Consider the following 16149-nt stretch of genomic DNA (forward strand, 5'->3'; position numbering starts at 1 on the left):
AATGTTACAATTAATTACACACATTTATATTTCTTTTAGATAAACATTTGTGACACGTCGCACTTTATAATACAACTAAAGCAGCGCCACAATGTGGCGAGCTGTGTCATGACGAACATAGTAAACAGCAATTAAAAATACTTTTTTAAAATTTATTAAAATAAGCATCAAGTGCAAATTACAAAAAGTGCCATACATTCATAATATCTTGCCCATAACTAATTATTTCCACATATCATCAGTTGCTCCCACTACAAACTTTCTATGAGATTTGTAACGCTCTCGCGATGGCTAAATGTACCAGTCACGAATCTTGCCGCTCTTCTTTGGATCTTCTCAATCTCTTGAATCAGACCCAACTGGTAAGGGTCCCATACAGACGAACAATACTTTAAGACTGGACGAACTAACGTATTGTAAGCTATTTCCTTTGTTGAAGGACTGCATCGCTTCAGAATTCTACCAATAAACCGCAATCTAGAGTTCGCCTTGCCCGTAACTGTGTAATTTGACCATTCCATTTGAGATCATTTCGAATAGTCACACCCAGATACTTGACGGATGTTACCGCTTCCAAAGACTAGGCATTTATTATGTACTCGTACATTAATGGGGATTTTCGCCTTTTTATACGCAGTAGGTTACACTTACTAACCTCACCATCAACTATCACATATACATGCAAATACGCGGCATCGTAACATAATTACAGCCACTTGGTAGGTGAATAAGCATGAACTAGTAGTCTTTGAACCAACTGATGATATGTGTAAATAATGTGTCATGGGCAAGATATTATGAAAGTATACCACTTTTGGCAACTTATGCTGGATGCTTATTTCAATAAAAAAATTTAAAAAAGTGTTTGTAATTGCTCTTTACTATGTCGGTCATTACCAACAGATATTTAGTTTTGAGCACGCCAGATTGTGGCATTGCTTTAGTTATAAAGTGCGACGTGTCACAAATGTGTATCTAAAAGAAATATAAATGTGTGTAATTAACTGTAACATTTGCAAACCGACTAAAAGCGCATGTGACGTTTTAATTTCGTGTGAAGCTCGCATAACACTGCTAGGGACCTATACAGAGGTTGAGAGGCGACTAGGGTAGCACAACGCTTCATTTTGTTGGGTTCAGTTGGAAAGAATTCACATCCTAGGCTCATACGAGGATTATCACGTTGTACATATGTAATCGTTGAAGGTGAGGAATAATGCATACTTCGTTACTCAAATGTACATTGGTGAAAACTGTATGATTACACTTACGTCTAAGATATGTAATAACATTTATTGTACAGATGTGAAATTTTTGTAATGCTTGATGTAACGTTGAAGCGGTACTGTGACTGCCGCTTCAAGAATAACTCAGCTAATGGACCTGTAGAAGGCAACTAAGTTTTTTTTATTTTGATTAGTTTTCCATTGGGTCACACTTCTTCGTAGAGTACAAATGGTTCAAATGGCTCTAAACACTATGGGACTTAACATCTGAGGTCAGCAGTCCCCTAGACTTACAACTACTTAAACCTAACTAACCTAAGGACATCACAAACATCTATGCTCCAGGCAGGATTAGAACCTGCGACCGTAGCAGCAGCGCGGTTCCGGAATTAAGAGCCTAGAACCATTTCCTGTATGTATTAGGGCATATCGTGTGAATGTGTCGGGCTTAGAGAGCTGAAGGGCTGTTAGAAAGATTGTCAGTAGATGCAGTGGGTTTCTCAAAAGAAAAACTAGGGAAGCTAAGCACAGGGATTCTTGAGGCACTTCGGAAATATCGGTTCTGAGGAGTGAAGAGGGCAGAGGTTGGCCTTCAGCCAATAGGGACGTGGCAGTTGGAACAACGGCCGGGGTGGACGTTCTGTAGCGTGGCGGGTAGACTGGTAGCCGGGACGTGCTGAGCAGAGGGCGCAGTGCGGAGACGCTCCCTCTGGAAGGTGGTAAGATGTGAAATGTAGTATATCATAGTACATACAGTTCGCGAACCAACTTCCCCTCTTTCGATCGTCTCACGAGCGCACTTGAAAATTATGTGCTCGAGCAACTCTGTGGGTAGCTTCCCAGCTCTGTGCGGTCACCCTTTTAGATTAATAAACGTAGATGCGGCGTTTCGCGTAGTGCTTCGCAGTGTGCTTCAGCGTGGCGACGCATGGAAGGCTCGGGGCCTGGTGTGTGGTAATGAATTCCCTTCAGCCTCCCTATAGTGTGACCATTGATATATTGATAATACGAGACCAATTAGCTATTTGAGTACTTGTCAGCACCGATAATAGTATCAACTAGTGATTACAAATTATGCTCAGTTACAACATCTAGATCTGTAATAAAATTTGAGTCACCAAGAAAAACAGTGTTGGAATTTTCAGATAATTACGTCTCGTTTCCCAACGCTCAAATGCATAATTATAAGAGTAAGAACCCCCCTTATTACCTTAGTAAGTAACGCCAAATCAACTAGCATGTCCCCCTCTTGATAACCCAATAGGAATATGAGTGCAGGCCTAAAAAAAATGCTAGCGGTTACTGCTCCTGTTACTGAGTGCGTTGGTTTTGTGTGTGTGTGTCTTGTTATCGATTGCGTGCACTACTGTTTTATCAACAATTAAAATTCAGGGTCGTACTCACACGAAATATCATCACGCTCGTTCAACGACAGAATCGTAGGGGAGATAAGAGTATTGTGTCATACTAGTGTATGAGCACCAAACAACCAAGCAGGCAACCAGCACAGGCCAGCAACGTAAACAAGAAAGACGGTTACTGCCCAACGTTCAAATTGTGCGTACAATCATAGAGGTACATCCCCATTTTACCTTTATTAACACCATAAAATCTGTTACAGGGCACGGTTTAAAAATTGATGTGTTTGTCCAAATCTAGTCACCACAAGGAAATGAGTATTATCGCAACTGTACCGCATATTGAAGGAAAATAGAGACTACAGACATGTACCCGTAAACTGTAACGACACGAACTTAGGCAGATGAACTCGATGCTGTAAAGTGGTCCATTACAGCAAATCGCTGACCCAACATTGCGCCAAGGCACTTACTGGGTGTCGATCAGTGCCCGAACGGTTACAGTAACCAGGTATACTTTCTCAAGCAGCATGTCTCAGTTTCGCAGCTGTATCACCATAACAAACCTCTTTTGGCCTGGATAACTACTGGCTATATGAACAGGCTGGGTAAGCACCGAAACAGCTAGTCACTGAGTCATCAGATGCCGTAGCGTCAGCCTCCGCAGCTCAGGCCGTCATCCGGACGGGACCGCTTGTCAGGGAGGTTCAGACGCCACGTGATGGGCAAAGAGTCGAACTGAGACCCCCTAGCCACCAAGCCGTTCGAGTCCTCGGAAGCGCCAGTTGCCGCCAACCAGCCGTAGGTCTGGGATTCGCTCCCTGGATGCCTGCACCCGCCACTTGCCACAGACGTTCGGGACTCAAGAGATCGGCAGTCACCAGGCCATATCAGCCTGCAGTATCAGCTGTGATGTTGCTCAGGCTCGGCAGGGGTCATTCATTACGCAAGGTCGTACCACACCTGGCCCGCACCAAGCACCGCAACGGCCGGATTCCTGCGACCGCACTTCACTGCTGGGGTCCGTGAATCAAGATTCGCTTTCCAGCACCGACGATTGTCTCCCTAAGTTGTACCACGAACTATTGCGTGTAGAAAATGGAACATTCAGCTTCCGTACAGGTTCTGAATGACCTTCATGCACCACCTCCACCAAAGTATACCCATACCCTCAGCTAAACAAACGTAAAATTATTGCCTTGATGATGACAGTACATCACAAATGGTTCAAATAGCTCTGGGCACTATGGGACTCAACATCTTAGGTCATAAGTCCCCTAGAACTTAGAACTACTTAAACCTAACTAACCTAAGGACATCACACACACCCATGCCCGAGGCAGGATCCGAACCTGCGACCGTAGCAGTCCCTCGGTTCCGGACTGCAGCGCCAGAACCGCACGGCCACCGCGGCCGGCTCAGTACATCACATTTATGGTTTGTATTATTGGTGCTTGTTCAGATGTACAGGTTTGTGCATCGTGTGTAGGGAATGCACGAGAAGTATGGCGTGCGAGGTGTGGATGTTGTAGAGTGTGTGTGTATCAATGTCCAGCGCTGTCCTTGCAGGTGACGGAGAGGAGGTGACGAGCGAGAGCCTGCACGCGGAGATCCAGCGCAGCTACGAGGAGCTGCAGCACAAGCTGAGCCTCGAGTTCCACGAGAAGCTGGCCGAGTGGGAGCGCGCGCGCCTCGCCGTCGCCGCCTCCGCCTCCGGGGCCCCCGAGGCCCCCACCGGCGGGGGCGGTGGGGGCGTGCTGGGGCTGGAGGAGCAGAACCAGCTGGTGGCGCTGGCGCTGCAGCAGCGCGCCGGCGACAAGTGCTTCCGGCGCAAGATGGACGAGTGGGAGCGGCTGCGCCAGCAGCAGCAGCAGCACCCGCTGTCCGCCGACTTCCGCAAGAAGCTGCACGAGTGGCAGCGCCGCAAGGACGCGGGCCCGGGGGCCGGCGCGGGCCGCCACGCCTCCCTGCCGGGGGTGGGGCTGGCTGGCGAGGGCGGCGGCGGCGGCGAGGGCGGCAGCCCCAGGTCGGCGCGAAAGGCCAACAAGGAGCTGCTCTGGCTGGAGAAGGAGCTGCACAAGATCGCCCGCGAGAAGCAGCGCCTCGAGCGCGAGCGCGACAAGTTCCTGCAGAGGGAGGCCAGGTACGTCACTGCGGGCGCCGGTGTACAGATGCGCTGATTAGGGGGTGGTTATCGCTAAATGACTGGTTTTCGGATATATCGAAGTTTTCATCTCCGGGGTAGCTTCATTGCCAAAACGGATCAAAATAACCGGTTTGTGAAATAACCAACTCTGCTTTTTTGTTGCTATTGTTTCTCATAATAAACGTAGACATCGAACAAAGATTGAAAAAAATCTAAGGCTCTCTTAGACTTTTACATTACACGTTTCAAGATACCTATAACCAAGGTAACAAATAACATGGGAAATTTTTTTTTTACATTCTACTCAAAAGTTACTCTGTGATCGAGGCTCATGCAGCTGTGTGGGCATTACGAATAGCCACCGCTAAACGATAAAAACTTCTACATCTACATCTACATTTATACTCCGCAAGCCACCCAACGGTTTGTGGCGGAGGGCACTTATCGTGCCACTGTCATTACCTCCCTTTCCTGTTCCAGTCGCGTATGGTTCGCGGGAAGAACGACTGCCGGAAAGCCTCCGTGAGCGCTCGAATTTCTCTAATTTTATATTCGTGGTCTCCTCGGGAGGTATAAGTAGGGGGAAACAATATATTCGATACCTCATCCAGAAACGCACCCTCTAGAAACCTGGACAGCAAGCTACACCGCGATGCAGAGCGCCTCTCTTGCAGAATCTGCCACTTGAGTTTGCTAAACATCTCCGTAACGCTATCACGCTTACCAAATAACCCTGTGACGAAACGCGCCGCTCTTCTTTGGATCTTCTCTATCTCCTCTGTCAACCCGACCTGGCACGGATCCCACACTGATGAGCAATACTCAAGCATAGGTCGAACGAGTGTTTTGTAAGCCACCTCCTTTGTTGATGCACTACATTTTCTAAGGACTCTCCCAATGAATCTCAACCTGGCACCCGCCTCACCAACAATTAATTTTATATGATCATTCCACTTCAAATCGTTCCGCATGCATACTCCCAGATATTTTACAGAAGTAGCTGCTACCAGTGTTTGTTCCGCTATCATATAATCGTACAAGAAAGGATCCTTCTTTCTATGTAATCGTAATACATTACATTTGTCTATGTTAAGGGTCAGTCGCCACTTCCTACACTAAGTACCTACCCGCTGCAGATCTTCCTGCATTTCGCTGCAATTTTCTAATGCTGCAACTTCTCTGTATACTACAGCATCATCCGCGAAAAGCCGCATGGAACTTCCGACACTATCTACTAGGTCATTTATATATATTGTGAAAAGCAATGGTCCCATAACACTCCCCTGTGGCACGCCAGAGGTTGAGAACAAAATGCTGTGTTCTGTTACGTTGTCCGTTTCTAAGGGCTGCAAACATTTAGAGGCGTAGCATGTAGACACAGATAGCAGATCAGCTACTTTCTATTCTTATCATAAACAATGAATGAATTGCTGAGTTTTTAATTTATTACTGTTACCTTAATTTCCTTTCCCTTTTATTATTTCACATTATTATTTCACAAAAATAGGAGACAAATAATAAGCTTCCATGTAAAATTTGTAGATTTCTTTTTGTTTGTTAATTTCGAATGGAAAACCCGTTTTGAAGTCAAATATACTGGGTGTTCCAGAAGTGACGATCATATTCAGGGCTATGACAGGAAAGATCGTTCGAAACAAAAAGTCAAGTAAACATGGGCTCTAAAACGCATACCTTAAGAATTGTGAGCAATTCTTGATCTTAGATATTACTGTGAAAGAACCTCTTCTACTGCAAGCTCTTTGCTTTTCATATTTTAGGAAGCGGTAGTATGGGCAAAAATAAGGAAAAAAGTCCAGTAAACATGTGCTCTAAAATGCATACCTTAAGAGCTATGAGCACCTATTCATTTTTATACTTTGAACCACAACTCTTCATCTTTGCTGCTTTGAGACACAACCCTTCTAATGAGCAAACGCTCATAACTTTTAAGCTATACATTTTACAGCACATGTTTATGGACATTTTTTTTCTTGTTGTGGTCCATACCACCACTTCTCAAAATACGGAAACCAAAGAGCTTGCAGTGGAAGCGATTTATTTCACGGTATCAAAGATCAAAAATGGTTCAAATGGCTCTGAGCACTATGCGACTTAACTTCTGAGGTCATCAGTCGCCTAGGACTTAGAACGAATTAAACCTAACTAACCTAAGAACATCACACACATCCATGCCCGACGCAGGATTCGAACCTGCGACGGTAGTGGCTGCTCGGTTCCAGACTGCAGCGCCTAGAACCGCACCGCCACTCCGGTCGGCCGTATCAAAGATCAAGAATTGCTCATAGCTCTTAAGGTATGTGTTTTAGAGCCCATGTTTACTTGACTTTTCTGTTTCGAATGATCATTCCTGTCACAGCCCTGAATATTAACCATCACTTCTGAAACGCCCTGTATTTATTTACTTTTTAACAGAAGTTTGGCCGGCCGTGGTGGTCTAGCGGTTCTAGGCGCTCAGTCCGGAACCGCGCGACTGCTACGGCCGCAGGTTCGAATCCTGCCTCGGGCATGGATGTGTGTGATGTCCTTAGGTTAGTTAGGTTTAAGTAGTTCTAAGTTCTAGGGGACTGATGACCTCAGATGTTAAGTCCCATAGTGCTCAGAGCCATTTGAACCATTTTTTGAACAGAAGTTTGGAGAGAAATCATTTTTATGACAATTCTGAAGACGCTGTTGCAAAAAATTCTGATGAACACTTTTGAGAGAAGGCAAAACAGAACATTTAGCAGAAACAATTGCCCGCATCTCGTGGTGGTGCGGTAGCGTTCTCGCTTCCCACGCCCGGGTTCCCTGGTTCGATTCCCGGCGGGGTCAGGGATTCTCTCTGCCTCGTGATGGCTGGGTGTTGTGTGATGTCCTTAGGTTAGTTAGGTTTAAGTAGTTCTAAGTTCTAGGGGACTGATGACCATAGATGTTAAGTCCCATTGTGCTCAGAGCCATTTGAACCAGGAACAATTACTTGCCAAGAGATAATATACAAGTAATGATTTAATCAATTGGCCAATATTTACTGTCTAATATGTCAATAAATACTCGTTCTATAATGTGTTGAGCTGTAAGTCGATTCCTTTCATCAGAAACAATATAGTTCAAAGACGATACCAGTCCATCAGAAGCCACAGAACTACCTATCAACGATAAATATTTTTGGGCTACAAATGACAGTCCTGGCATATACGTTTTGCTTTGCTCCTTAAAAACGAATTCATCACTGCTTCTGGTTAGAACAGGACAACAAGTACATTATTATCTCAGCAATGCTGTGTTGACGTGTTTACTTGTCTCGTTTGGCGCTGTTGTGAAAATAGTTCTGATCGCTTTTCCCATTTCCTATAATAACCCAATATTTCGAAACAATGGAAGTTTTACGAATAAACATTACTCTTTTTAAAAAGGTTTTATTTAAAAATCAAAAATTTTAGCACCACTGCTATGACAAACTGATAGGATGGTTTTTTATTCGATTATTGGGAAAAAATAAAAGCCTGGTGTAACGAGACTAAACAATTACCGAAAAATACCGGTTATGCAGAAGTAAAATACCGGTATCTATTTTAACTGGTCCTATTTTCCCATCCCTAGCACTGATCCCACAATTACCTCACAGTTTCTTTAACAAGGAACAGGCACAGTTAAGCTCAACAAACACTCGCACTCACAGCTTCGTCTTTCTCCTACCTTCCAGACATCACAGAAATTGAAACTTCTACAGTTACATCTATATAAATACTCCTCAAGCTGCAGTATGGTGCATAGCGGAGGGCACCTTGTTGTCATTTAGTTTCCCGTTCCGCGCAAACAAAGCGACTATCTACATGCCTTCAAACGAGCCGTAATTTCTCTTATCTTCATGGTCCTCACGTGAAATGTACGTTGGCGGCAGTAGAATCTGTTCTCGAAATTACCTCAGTACCATTGCTCGAAAATAATGTCCCTCCCATTTGACTTCACGAATCATCTCCGTAAAACTCAGTGTCGATCGAACCTACTGGTAACAACTCTAGCAGCAAGCCTCTGAACTGCTTCGATGTCTTCCTGTATTCCGACCTGGTGGGGATCCCAAGCACTCGACCAGTAGTCAATAATGGGTCGCATCAGTGTTCTACATGCGGCCTCCTTTACAGATGAACCACAGTTTTCTAAAATACTCCCAATAAATTGAAGTCGACCATTCGCCTTCCCTATTACCGTCCTTAAGTGCTCGTTTCATTTCATATCGCTTTGTGTTGTTACACATAGAACGACACTGTATCAAGCAGGACACTACAATGCTGTATGCGAACACTCCGAGGTTGTTTTCCCTACTCATCTGCATTAACTTACATTTTTTTTTCATTTAGACCAAGCTGCCATTCTTCACAACAACTACACATTTTGCCGAAGTCATCTTGTATCCTCCTACGGTCACTCAACAACGATAACTTCCCGTACACCACAGCGACATCAGCAAACAGCAGCACGTTGATGCTCACTCTGCCCGTTCTACCGCACTTCCCTGGTGTACTGTTATGATACGATTGTCTCTGTTGAACACTCGCCGTCGAGGACAACGTTCTGGTACCTGTTGCGTAACAAGTCTTCGAGCAAATCGCATTCCCTACGCTCGCGCCTTTCTTAACAGTCTGCAGTGGTGCACCGTGTCAAACGCTTTCCCTTAACCTAGGAATATGGAATCTTGTTCTTCATTCATAGTTCGCAGGGTATTAAGTGAGAGAATGGCAAGGTCAGCTTCGCAAATGAAAACTATGTGCCGAAACGGGACTCGAACCTGAGAGGTTCTCCTTTCGCGGGAAAGTGTTCAGCCAACGGAGCCATCCAAGCACGATTCACCGGTCACGCTCGCAGCTTCACTTTCGCCAGTATCTCATCTCGTATCTTCCAAGCCTTACAGAATTTTTCGTGCATATCTTGCGGGACTAGGACTCCTGGAGGAAAGCGTATTGCTGAGATATGACAGTTCCACATCAGCGCACACTTCGCTGCAGAGTGAAAATTAATTGTTGTTCATACAAATTCTTCTGTATACATCGCGGAATTAGAGGGAGACCAAGAGATGAATACAATAAACAGATTCAGAAGGATGTAGGTTGCAGTAAGTACTGGGAGATGAAAAAGCTTGCACAGGATAGAGTAGCATGGAGAGCTGCATCAAACCAGTCTCCGGAGTGAAGACCACAACAACAACAACAACAACCTCGCGCAATAAGCATTCTTGAAAGAAAATATTGCGTTTGGCCACCAAAGGAGAAACCTCCCGGTTCGAGTCGAGCTATGGCACACAGCTTTAATCTGCCAGAATGTTTCAAATCAGCGAACACTACGTCACAGAGTGAAAATTCTTTCTGAAAACTACTTGTCGTTTCATAGCGTTAACCCGACGCTTTTGATCTGTGCTTGTTTTAAATCAGCGACGGCACAGTGCCCAGGCACGACAGGAGAGCCTTTAATGAAATCTGACTTCGTCAATCAAAATAACATGATCTATTTTGTAAAACACTTATTTTTATTCCCAGTTGCTTTATTCGTATTAGATGTACTTACAACAGTATACAGGCCTCATCTCTTATCAGCCGTCATCGGCATTAAAAGCCAACAACCTTGTCGCATTACTAACACCGTTGCCCGTTTCATCATCGTAGTTAAGCGCTGTCGGGCCTGGCTAGCTCTTGGATGGGCCACCGTCCGACTGTGCCGAGCGCTGTTGACAAGCGGGCTGCACTCAGCCGTTGTGAGGCCAATTGAGGAGTTAACTTTATCGAGAAGTAGCGTCTCGAAACACGAGAAGTGCCAACGGCCGGGAGAGCAGTGTGCTGATCACATACCCTCCACATCCGCTTCAGTGACGCCTCTCGTCTGAGGATGACACGGCGGTCGTTCCGTACCGGTGGGTCTTCCGAGTCATCTTCAGGCAAAGAGCTTGTCAGAAGTGAAAGAACAAACGAGACATAGAGCAAAATTGCTACAAGGGTCTAAAATAAATAAAATTGCTTGATTTATTGATTTACACAAATCAAAAACTGTATCCATTGCCTTGTTACAAAACCCACACGTCTAACAATCACCTAGCCTCCGTATTTATCACTGAACATTGTCATCAACTGCCACGCCATGTACTTACAAAATGGATCAGAATGTTCATAGAGCGCTTACGAGCATGCTTGGCTTACTTGTGCTACCGTAACTGTAACGTAAACACTATTTTTCACTTTTTAAATAGAAGCAACCATTATACTGACTATTTATACAAACTAATGTACTCTCTATGGTGCAATTATTGTCCTGTAGCGGATTTATTTTTTAATAATGTGTTACAGAATTTAAATTATCACGAAACATTTCGAATGTTTACCACACGGATTTAAATAAGAACAGTTTTCTTTGAGAACCATTGATATCGACTGATGTTTTTCAAACTGATAGTAGCTAGTCTTAACGCAGTGCCTAGAAATGCTAGCTAGCTCCATGAGGAAGAGGTGTGGCTGCGTGACTTCTGCAGAGTACAGCTCTAATGGGCTTCCAACTGAGCCTAAGAGAGTCATACCAAAGTCCTCATGATTAACACGATGGTCTGATTGCAAAGTAGGGGAATCAGCAGACTTTCGGAATCTTCACTCTCGAATGCCTTTATCGAATCCCTGTATCTCTGTACCTCTTATTATACCGCGCTATTCAAAAACAAAGAACAGATTTCAACTGTTTATTAACAGACAAAACTACAAAAGACAGGAACGTAGTGCGTTTGTCACTGGATAGAGGAAGGTTGAAGATTTTTCCAAAGCTGCGCTGTTGTTTGTAGCAACACGGCGACTATACCGCAAGAGAAATCATTTTGTGTGCTGAAATTTGCGCGAAGTCAATGCATTGTTCAAGTGCAGCGTGAATTACGCTGGCGATTCAGCAAGAAGCAAGCCTCTGCACGAGTAGAATTATGACTGACATACAAAATTCATGGGAGTTGGTTGCGTGTACAAAGGGAAGAGCACTGGTCTTCCATGCACGTCTGATGAAAATGTCGAGCATAAGCGAGATACGTTCAAACGGAGCCTTCGGAAGTGCACAAGACGGACAGGTGTTACTTCAAGTTCCTGAGAGGTGTGACGTTCTCTGAACCAAGGCCTGCATATGAAGCCTTTCAAGTTGCAGTTACTGCAGCAATTGTGTCCCGGCGACCATAAAAGAAGGTACGAATTACACATTTTCGTTCTCCAGGATACGGCAGAGGACACTTTTTCCGAACGACTCATCTTTTCGGACGAATCGACGATTCATCTACCGGGCAATGTAAACCGCCATAATGTAAGAATCTGGGGGCATAAATTCCCTGGCGTCGTCGCCGAACATCAAAAGGACTCACAGAAACTGAATATGTTTTGTGCGGTTTCTCTCCAGAAAGGTTATGGAACTTTATTTTTAGCGGAGGAAACTGTGACAGGAATGTCATACCTGGATATGCTGCAAAATGGGTTGTTTCCGTTACTATTGTGTTCTCGGTACTCTATTGCATTACCCTATAGTTGTTGCAAGAACCAAGTCATGGAGCAAATGTTTAAAACACTCATTTCTAGATGAAGCATGGGCTTTGTGCTAATCAATGCTCCCCTCTGGAGTTCCAAGTGCCAAGAGTCAAGATCTCCATATAGCTGAGTAGAACGAATGTAAGCGTTAGATTGCATGAGAAAAACCCTTTTTTAATGGATGGAGATAACTGCTAGATGCCTTGGTTTTTGAGTTGTCCAAGAAAAACTTACAAAAGTTACCTGTTACATATTAACCACGTGTTAATTTATGTACTTCAAACTTCGTAAATGCTTTTAATTTTCTACATTTCATTATACATAAACGAGGGGCTTTCAATAAGTAATGCAACACATTTTTGTCGGCAAATTTCAGTTGAAAAAACGCGGAATTTGCTATGGGAAGCAAAGTAAATGCACACACGGCGGAATACTGAAATAAACAACAGCAGTTGCCACGTACCAGCGTGGGGGAGAGGGAGTAGTGCTGGTCGCATCTCTTGGTTACAATCAGCATGTCGAGTTCAGATTCAAAATCAAAGGAGATGTGGCTCTCTATTATTATTATTAAATGAGATACGAAGAAAATTCTTAATTCATCTGAGCATCCAAAGAAATATAAATTTCAGTCTGTATGTAGTAGCCAAAGACCTGCAACAATCAAATTCGAAATTTGTAGCTTGTCGTAGAACGACTGAATACCGCTACAGTGATCTGGCATAGTTCATTTCTTCCCCGATACCATAGCGTTACTTTGAAAACACAAATTTCTTTATACAAAAAAGGGCAATGATGGTGGTTTGCCCTCGTTACATCATATGTACGAGTAGTATGTGAACACGATTGTGTTTACACGCATCGGAGATTTGTGGCTTTGCTATTGTTTACACAGCCGTTTTTAATGTTAGTTTCCATTGTCAACATAATATAATAGAACGACACAGGCTACTTTTCACACAAAGTATAGTCTCGGTATGATTTACATTTGTTTTGTACATTTGCTCCTACTGATGTACTGATAATTTTATTATAAACAATTGGTGTACACTGCACCATACACACAGGGTAGTTCAGCCGCCCTACTGACGTCGTTCTAAGCAACCCACAAGTCTACATATGGCCTTCAAAAACCACGCCAAGGTTTTCATATTCTCTCGTTTGCTGCGCGCAAACTACTGGTCTTATAGAAAAAATGAATATGAGCGTTTTGTAGAATATTTAATGTAGTTAAATTTTGTTCTGGGATACGTTTCTGCTATATGCCTTGGTTTTTGAGTTGTTCAAGAAAAACCTACAAAAGTTTCCTTCAAACTAATCCCTGATCCGTCCGGATTTCTAGTATATTCTTCGTGGCATTCCCTCCTACCAATCTACAAAATTTGCGACTACTCGAACTACACCGGATATTCGACATTTTTAGGTCTATTTACTCGTTTATTACACCACTAGCATAAAGTAGTGCTGCTATTAAGATGACTCTTGTGTATACTATTGTTTATACATGTTTGACGATGCTGGCGCTGATTTTGTGCTCAGCATTTGACGATGCCACTATGGCTCTTTTATAAAAGAGATCTGAAGATGGTCAGTATGGACCTAATCCAGTAGTGTGATGACGTAAAAAGTTTGTGGCCACGACGTGAAGTAATGGAAATTTATGTAACGACACAAGTTTCGCGGCCTTATTTCATCTAACCGTTCGTTAACTTGTCGCTACATTGTGACATTTATGCTATAGTTTTGTAGTGCACTCTATCGAGAAATTTACAAACGTAACATGTCTTTACTACACTGCATAGAATTTATAATGATGCCAGAAAAAAAAGTTTAACATTATGATGCGTTAATGGGTCGAATAAAATATCCTCGGGTTTCTTGCCGTGTCAATCTGCAGTGTGTACGTTTCAGAAGGCATGTTCTCTCTTGCCATCTTCTGGCGAATTGCTCAAGTCTCGCAGTCCGTCTCTGTGTGTACACTGTGTGTTCAAAAGTATCCGGACACCCCTATGCAACGTGGAACTGGCCATCAGATGTCACGAGAAGCAGCGCCGCCTGTATAAAATGACGCGGGGAGTATTGTGTTGTCAGTAGAGAAGCATAGAATTTATAATAATGTCGGACAGGAGAGCTCAGCCAGTTCGAACGAGTAGTAGTAAGTGGATGCCACCAGAGGAACACAACATCAAGGATGTTTCCGCTCTTGTAAAGTTGCCCAAGTCCACTGTTGGTGAAGTGAATGTGAAGTGGAAATGCGAAGGAACAGCCACAACAAAACCAGGATCAGGCGTTCACATACGGACGGGCACGGATCGTCGAGTATTGTGAAGGGTGGCTGTATGAAGTTGCATGAAATCAGCGGAAGGAACCACTCGTGAGTTCCAAAGTGCTACGAGCTCAGCTGGCCAGTTAGCACAACGATTGTATATAGGGAGGTAAAAGGAATTGGGCACAATGATCAGCAGTTCTTCGTAAGACACACATTTACAGGGTGTCAATCATTAAACTATATGCAATAAAATCGTCATAGCCTATGAACGGTTTGTGTTACGAGATTCAGACTGCACGGCTGGTCGCGGGGCATGTGGGAATTAGTATGGGCATGCGTGATTTGGTTTAGCGACGAAGCCCACTTTCATTTGGATGGGTTCGTCAATAACCAAAATTGGCGCATTTGGGGGACTGAGAATCCGCATTTCACGATCGAGAAGCCTCTTCACCTCTCAACGGGTCATGTGTGCTGTGCAATGTCCAGTTACGAAATAATCGGCGCTCTATTCCTTGATGGTACGGTCACTATCAAATGGTGCGTGAACGTTTCAGAAGATGATTTCATCTCCACTATTCAACGTGACCCTGATTTCGACAAAATGTGGTTCACGCAAGATGGAGCTCGACCCCAGGAGAAGCAGGAGAGTGTAATGTTCTGGAGGAGCACTTCGGGGGCCGTTTTTTGATTCTGTGGTACCCAGAGGCCACTTGCATGGGCCTCGATTGGCCTCCATATTCTCTGGATCTGAACACATTCTACTCCTTTTTGTGGGGCTATATTAAAGACAAGATGTACGGAAATAACCCCAAAGCCATTGCTGAGCTGAAAATGACCATTCAAGAGGTCATCCCAGCGTCCATGTTCCGACACTTCAGTGGGTCATGCAGAATTTCGCTATTCGTCTGCGCTACATCGTCGTCAATGATGGCAGGCACATCGAATGTGTCATAACGCAAGTTGGTATATCTGTAGTGACGTTTACATGTTGAATAAAGTGTGTACACACCGTAGTTTGTAACTAATTTATGTTTTTTTTTCATATAGTTCAATAACTGTCACCCTACATGTAGTCACTGCTAAGCAATGCTTCAGTTGTGACTTGGAATACGTGCTACATCCTGTTGAAAGCATACTGCAGAAAGTCATCCGGCCTCATGTTTAGTGCCAACAATGAAGGACGGGGGAAGAAAATGCTAAATACTGAAGAATATGAACACATTTTACGGCACTGTGTACAGCGTACAATAGAGCAACAGTTTGGAAACGATGATTGTATCAGCGTTACAATAAATCCTGTCATAAAGCAGCATCTGCGAGGAACAGTTTGTGGACAATAATGCTCTTGAAATGTACTGGTTTGCCCACAGATCCGACATGAACGCAGTTGAACACATTTATGATGAGGCAGAACGTTCAACTGGTTCTCAATTTTTTCCGCCCCACGTTTTGGGAGCCAGATGAAACGTTTTTCTATTTTCTGAGGAAGAACGGGCTGCCATTCTTGCACACACATACAGACAGCTAATTGAAAGTGACCCCACCAGGATTCAGGCTACTATAAGGACGAAGGGTGGCCATACCCTATAGTAATGTCAAGTAATAAATGTGTGGATTATCA

The 16149-nt window shown here is 43.9% G+C and overlaps 1 protein-coding gene across 1 annotated transcript in view; it reads left to right on the plus strand.

Moving 5' to 3' along the window:
* Window positions 1-16149, plus strand: part of LOC124775905 — a 476308-nt gene that overhangs the window by 231515 nt on the left and 228644 nt on the right. The window contains exon 6 of the mRNA XM_047250740.1: window positions 4154-4727. Coding sequence (XP_047106696.1) covers window positions 4154-4727 — 574 coding nt within the window. The remainder of the gene's footprint in view (window positions 1-4153; window positions 4728-16149) is intronic.

The sequence above is a fragment of the Schistocerca piceifrons genome, chromosome 2 (genome assembly GCF_021461385.2).
Source record: "Schistocerca piceifrons isolate TAMUIC-IGC-003096 chromosome 2, iqSchPice1.1, whole genome shotgun sequence".
NCBI classification, from domain to species: Eukaryota; Metazoa; Arthropoda; class Insecta; order Orthoptera; family Acrididae; genus Schistocerca; species Schistocerca piceifrons.